Source organism: Aedes albopictus, chromosome 1 (genome assembly GCF_035046485.1).
Source record: "Aedes albopictus strain Foshan chromosome 1, AalbF5, whole genome shotgun sequence".
Taxonomy (NCBI): Eukaryota; Metazoa; Arthropoda; class Insecta; order Diptera; family Culicidae; genus Aedes; species Aedes albopictus.
Genome location: NC_085136.1, coordinates 199069956 through 199077436, shown reverse-complemented (window position 1 = coordinate 199077436; position 7481 = coordinate 199069956). Strand labels below are relative to the sequence as shown.

Below are 7481 nucleotides of genomic sequence, written 5' to 3'. Positions count from 1 at the left end.
GAACGACAACGGCCTCGAGTTCACCATGCTTTCCGCTTCCGGCAGCCCCGTTGCGAATGATTCGTCATCCAGTTTTTGCACGACCGGAAAATACCCAAGTGCAGACTTCGCAGCTGGAACCATTTTTCCCAGCAACCTTCAATAGTTCCATGTAAGGCGCGGCTGAAGGATTGAACTTCCATTGAGTCTGGGCATTTGAGAGGGTACTGCTCAATTCAGTGTGAATTCTGCTGGTTTTCGTCTGCAGCTCTCAATTTGCTCCAACGAAGTTAGTCCCGTTGTCGCTATATATATTTCCTGAGGGTAATCACGTGGCGCGGTGAACCGTCATATCGCTTTCTTGCAGGCTTCGGTGATCAAACTGGCAACTACCTCCAGATGAACGGCTCTAACGGAAAGGTTAGTGAATAGATAATCCCACCGCTTAACCGTGGTTCGTCCGACTTTCACTGAATACGCAGCAAAGATGTCTACGACCACGCAGGTGAACGAGTGCACAAACGGTTCCAATCGCACCGCCGGAAGTGGAAGGAGTGACTGGTGTTGCTTTGTACACACGGCACCACTTACAGCGTTTTCTTATCTGACGCACCCGCATGATGAAACATGGAATTTCTGTCGCACTTCGTTGACTACAGCCTTGTCGTTGGCATGACCGATGACGATGATAGAGGTCCAGCAACAACTCCATAATACGATGCTTCTTAAGCAGGATAATTCAAACGCGAGGAAGAATGGACGATGAAACCCGAAAGTCAAGAACGTGTGAATGAAAGCAACAGAGACCTTCAGGCGGCGATCGCTTGCAGTCATCTAGTCGTGCAACTGGTGGTCGACAAGGAAAGGTTTCAGAAATTTGAAAGGAACAGTACGGCATACGTTTACCACTTCATTACCAATCTGCGTACCTGAACGATGAAGTCAGCTGCTACAATAGGTGTGACCAGCAAGCAACTACAAATGACGGAAAAATTCTTGTGGTGGATGACACAATCCAAAGCGTTTCCTGGAGAAGTGGCAATATTGAAGCGGGAATAGGATAACCATTCACAGAAAATCTGGACCTCGAAATCATCGGCTGTCCACTTTGAAAGAAGGAACTTCTCCCCATTAGGTTGCTTCATCCTCCATGTTGATCCTGTTTGAAGTTTATTTCCATTCATCGATTTTCGGAAGGCTCAATATTTCATCGACCCGGAATGCCACAAACTGACAATGCCGATGAATATCCGACTCGATCCACGAGCAAACCGTCGATGAATCCCTTAGAAACATGTTTTTTGTCACCTTCAGCCCATATGCTAATTTCCGATTGTTCTTCGTATGCGAGCTGCAAGCAAGACAGCCATCAGCTCTAATCATGGAATCGAAAGCCCGTGGAGTGGTGCGACCTTCGTTTTTGGCGAAACAAGCGCAACATTGATTTGTCCTCGATCCAGCGTTCATTCCATCCAGCATGTAGCAATCGGTCCTGGAATATTGCTGCCCAATTCGTGTTTGTTTGCCAGACTTCTTGTTCTTGGATTATGATTTTCCCGTGGATGACGAAGGACGCGACGCCACCAAATCCAGAGAATCGCAGAGGCTCAGAACCAAGCGAAGCATTTCCTTTTTTTCTTTGTTATTGTGTCACCGTCCAGAAAGATTCGCACCTGCTCGAAAAACTGCAACGAAAATTCAAATTCGCCCTTCTCTTGTATTCACCAGGTGGATCCATCTATTTCCAAAATCGCTCGAATCCAGCGTCCTTCTCCGGAGGCAAGGCTTTCGACAGCTTCACGTTCGCTTCATCCAGTTTTTCCAATACGCTCCTGTCGCTAGACATCCAATTGCGGATATGGGATCCGGCTCGCTTGTGGACTTCGATCACCGCCTTTGCAACCTCGAATGCTTCCAAAGCCAGTATCGAAGCTGTCAACGTAGTCATCCACATGATGGCGCTTCTTCACTGCCTCTGCTTCTCGGAGAAGTTTTCTTTCTTGTTCGATCCTTAAACGCGACCTTAAGGTGGGATAAGATATCATTTTTCAAACTTTCATCGTTTTCAATAATAAATAGCCTCATTTGTTAAACATTCAAAATGATAACAAAAACTAAACAATATTTGATAGATACTTCAGCAGAAATATTCATGAAACTAATAGATTTTGGAAGTTGGAAGTGCAAAAAAGTCACCTGAAATGGGATAAGATGTCACTTAATGATGACATTCAAAAATTTCGTCCAACATATTTCGAACATTTCAGGCCCCATTTACTCCGTCTGTTATGCTTTTTCGTATACCGTAATCAGGGGAAACATTGATCAAATTTTCGATCTTTCTTGAATAATTCTCTTGTTAAAGCTAACGTTACATGTTTTATATTTTTAAAACCAGTGCTCATAGTTGTAAACAGTCAGCGTACTATCACGCGTGGTATCCACAACCTTTCACGACTATCTCTGAACAATATCGTATGTTATCCGTCATCACTTCAAGTGGTAGTGTCGGTATATTATAGCATACCATTTGACAAGTTGTACTGGGCCAAATCACACTTATTTTGGTTACGCCAATGCTTGATGTCTCTCGGTGTAATTCGGAGAATAACGCATTTAAATCTGGTCCCACCTAGGGTTCCACGCACAACTTGGTGTTGTTTGAATATTCCATGGGGAAGTTGTCGCAAGGGAGAGACACCTGCGGAATCTCTTTTGGGGCATGGACTGGAGTTGCTGTTTACGGTAATGTCTCCACCAAAACCCGTGACTTATCCTGGGTCAAGCCCGGACTTTAAGTACATAAGCGTTGTCCCCATTGTTTTCGTGAATCGTAAATATAACCCGACAATACTGACTTTCACATTAAAATTGCATTCAAATAAGCCAAGAAGAATTCAAATTGAATGACAGATGATAAAGATATCAACAAATCACTTTTCCATGTTTTACGATAGTGACCCCAAACTTTTGGCCGATACATCATTTTGAGGGGTGACCCCAAACTTTTTGTCGATGACATCATGGATTAATTTACTTAAAAACTTTTTTTCTAGATTTTTTAGCTAAGTTCTTTAAAAAGCAGTTGAAAGCTAATAGAAAATGGGTTATTTTACCGCTCTCATCTTAAAATTTGGTCGACCCAATTTCCTGCGACACTGCCGTAAGTTTATATTCATTTTTTAGAAAATTTGGCAATTTTGGGTTAAGTTTACATACATTTTTTTTGAAAAAGTTTCTTTTAAATCATGTTCAAAGTTTCTTTGACTTATTATCTTTTGAATGAGACCTAGGGTTTTGAAATCGGACGCAACTTCCTGTACACCGCACTGAATATGGGAGGAACAATCCGTTCGAAGTTTGTTGTCAACGTTTCAACGAAGTTTATGTTAGTTTTGATTTTAATGTGTCCAAGTTAGTTTTTAAAAATAGGATTAGATCTTAAACACCTGTCTGTGCGATTAGTTCGAAGGCTTGTATAAATAAATAAATAAAAAAAAACTTGGCAGAGATATGGGCCTAAAAAAATGACATGTTTTTGAGGGGGTGACCCCAAACTTTTGATCGGGAGTGTATATATCTATATCTATCTATCTATCTATATATATATATAAAAATGAGTTACAAGTTCCTTTGAGGCAACAAAAATCAAGAACGAATGAACCGATCAGCATGGTTCTTGCACGGTTCGATTCGTATTCGTGGTGGCTGTGTTTATATGTACAAAAAGTTACGTAAATGAACTAGAAAAGTAAGAAAATTGAAGTACCGTAAAATGGAGTATCTTTGATAATGCGGGTAACTTTGATAGTGCGGCAGGCATTGTGTAATTTATCTTATAACTATGATTCCTTCAACCAGTTAAGAAAAAGGTAAACGTAAATCAATTCTATACATATGAAAGTTTATCTTAGACGTATTTTCATTGAAATCTAGATTATATACAACTTTTTGGACAAAAAATAAAAATTGTTGTTATTTTTGTCATTTATCAACCCCTTCAAACAATCTGCTATACGACTTCGTTACAACTATTTTTTCAATAAATGGACTTTTATTCTCGATAGATTCATCATAGTAGATTATAAATCTAGCCTTGAATCTCTTAACGAAATGTGTTTATACGAAATGGAAGCAATTTTGTAAATTGAGATATTAATCTCCATACATTGGTAAACGCCTGAAAGTATGCAATGCCCTTGTAATTTCATGTAGATAAATGCGTTTTTCAAAATTTGTTGACAAAACATTAAAAAACTACTTAAAAAAAGCAAACTAACCATGAATAGCATGTAATCATATGTTGATGTTACCGTTAAGCATTTATTATTACAAAGATAATGATTTTTGATAGCTAAATTTATTGTGTTTTGCACTCAATACTCCACAAACTCATTTTTATGTGTAGAATTTAGTAAAAAAAACAATGTTTTGATATAAAAATTCTATCTAATATATTCAACAAGCCTTCTCTCATCATGTTCATACTCCTAAGATTTCAATCTGTGATTATTTTTTGAGATTTGATGTGTTTTTAGGGCATTATCAAAGTCACCCCAAAATGAAAATCTGATTTTCGGTTTTATGAAAAACTAAAAGTTATCCAAAATATTTCAGATTGTCGAATCTTTTAATTGCAAATAATAACTGATACCCCAGTACTTGTTTTAAAAATATAAAACTCGGGGAAATACTGTTACATGTAAAAATATCGAGAAAATTCGCTGAAAAACTATCAAAGTTACCCCATTTTACGATACGTAATAAATGGATGTTGCCTTAAGAATACATAGTTCTACAAAACCTAATCTTAAATGCTCTTAAAAGCTCTTACTCTGACAAATTTATTAGAAAATAAATGGAAATGGATCAGTAATAGAAATCCTACCCGCCTACTACAGCACGTGTCTATAACCAAAGAAATGGCTTGCGTCGACTGCATTGATGGATATTCAGGAAAGAAAGTACATTCAAGTAAACAAATACAGTCCACTGTCATCAAGCGATCATGCTCGCGCACGAGATCATCACTACCGGCACCCTATGTTTATCAAAATCCCTAATAAAACTCTTAATAAACGCTTCGAGAGAGTATACAAAAATCTAAAGCAAGTAAATAAAACCAAATTGGGAATAATGTACACCTAACGTGCCTGTACACAAGTACACAAGTTTGGAAGCGATGGAATGTTTGCCCAAAGGTGCATTATATTTAGAACGGAAGGTGTAATAAAAATTTGGAATATGTTTACATGAACATCTTGACGGCACGTTTTTGTTACAGTTTACGATTTTGGATGGTTGTAGGAACATGAGATGCGAAGGGTATACGTACGTTTCGAAATCATTTTGCATGTATTGACCACTGGGTCTGGGAACATTTGGGCAGGGGTTCTGATTTTAGGCGCTTGACGCTATAACTCAGATAATTCCATAACAATTGACTGAATTATAGCGTCAGGTGCCCAAAATAGGTCCTCTACCCAACGGTCCCAGACCCTACACATGTACATATACGCTTGGTCTGTTCAAGTTTTCGAAATGCTATTTTTCGAATAATTTCTAAGTTCGAAATATGATAACTACACTCTAACTTGTCAGAAAATAATTATTTTAGCACTAATCAAAAGATTTACTTTCCTACAGACTTGTATGCAGCGTATATCAATAGTTAATGCATCAAAGATTGCAGTTATTTTCAACTTTCTTTGCCTCATCCAATGATAATGGTTCCCAGATCCGTGCGCTGAAGGAAGGAGAGGGGGGGGTTACCTGATAGTTTTAGCACTGTTTCAATAATGAACTCCCATAAACTGTTGGCATCTGCTTGGTACTGTGCAGCAACCCCTTCGACTTACAAGCGATGATTTTGCATTTTCTAGAACTCGTGACACTGGAAAATCACATCTGAATTTTCGCGACTTGAATATAATAATTTAAGCCTCCCCATTAAACAGTAATGCTTTGTAACTGAAGAAGTTGTTTGTAACGCTGTGTGGTGTTTTGATAACATTACCGGACAGCATTCTGAAATCTCGATTAGTTTTATTGCGATCGTGTTGATTTTTCTCTTAGCCCATGTAATATCAGTACTTTTCCAACCTTTCTACTTTTTCTCAACATTTTCTACACACTGTCGTTCTGAAAATGACTTATAACCGTGCAAAAAGCATGTTCGTGAGTAATATTGCCTTAAAAGGAATTCAAATGTATGTATGTTTATTTCGCACTTACGATCTGTATGAAAAAAGACAAGTGCATCGTCTTCGGCCAGAGGCCACACAGCCAGAGCAATCATAACATAAGACAACACATATATAATGCCAATACATGTTATTTCAGCCAGAATACAGTCTAGAAGATATTGGGAGCTATTAGAAGACGTGATAGCTGTAAACACTGTGATTTATGCAAGTGATACTATCATATTCCATCAAAACAATACTTAAATACGTGATTTTTTTATGGTTTGAGGCATTTTTTTCTGTTAAAAACTTTGTTTTTCATAGATTCTCAACCTGCACTCGTCATGATACTTTTATTAGAATCTTTCGAAACACTTCCGATGAAAATAACTACAACAAATCTCAATTTGGGAACATTTTCAATATTATGATATATTTATATGAGATGCATGTAAAATAAATATGGCAACACTTCCGAAAACAATCAAGTCGATCTATAATGTAGGTTGGATATTTTTCGAAATTTGATAGTTTGAATTATGGATTTCTAAAAACGGTACAATTCGGTTAAACGTATGTCTAGGCAAAATTTCTGTTTTTCTTACATTTTACGGCCAAAAATCAATAATATATTGTTTCATTTCATTGAGTAATGCAAATTACCTAGAAGATCCTACAAAAATTGAAAAAATATTGCAATTGCGAAAAAAATTAAAAATATGCCTCGGCTATACGAATGTCTACCACTGTATACTTTAAGCGTGAGAAGTTTACAGAAGTTAACATGGCATAAGGCATGGCATTCTTAATCACTCGATTTGTGGCTGCCGCTCTTCATCCTCGGTCGCGCCCAATGCTCGCCAGGTCGTGCTCTCTGCGCTCCACGCCTTGTGCCTCTTGTGCCAACCGGATCAGTTGCAAACACCAGCTTTGCAGGGTTGTTGTCCGGCATTCTTGCAACATGCTCTGCCCACCGTATCCTTCCGGCTTTGGCCACCTTCTGGATGCTGGGTTCGCCGTAATGTGCAGCGAGCTCGTGGTTCATCCTTCTCCGCCACACACCGTTCTCATGCACACCGCCGAAGATCGTCCTTAGCACGCGTCGCTCGAAAACTCCGAGTGCTTGCAGGTCCTCCTCGAGCATGGTCCATGTCTCGTGCCCGTAGAGGATTACCGGTCTTATTAGCGTATTGTACAAGGTGCATTTGGTGCATGGGTGAATGTTTTTCGACCGCAGTTTCTTGTGGAGCCCGTAGTAGGCCCGACTTCCGCTGATGATGCGCCTCCGAATTTTTAACAGCTCACGTTGTTGTCAGC

The 7481-nt window shown here is 38.9% G+C and overlaps 1 protein-coding gene across 1 annotated transcript in view; it reads left to right on the top strand.

Annotated features, from left to right (window-relative positions):
• Window positions 1–466: 466 nt before the first annotated feature.
• LOC109432189 (heart- and neural crest derivatives-expressed protein 2) overlaps window positions 467–7481 on the top strand; it is a 49688-nt gene continuing 42673 nt past the window's right edge. The window contains exons 1-2 of the mRNA XM_062857773.1: window positions 467–533; window positions 1708–1969. Of these exons, the coding sequence (XP_062713757.1) occupies window positions 467–533; window positions 1708–1969 (329 nt within the window). The remainder of the gene's footprint in view (window positions 534–1707; window positions 1970–7481) is intronic.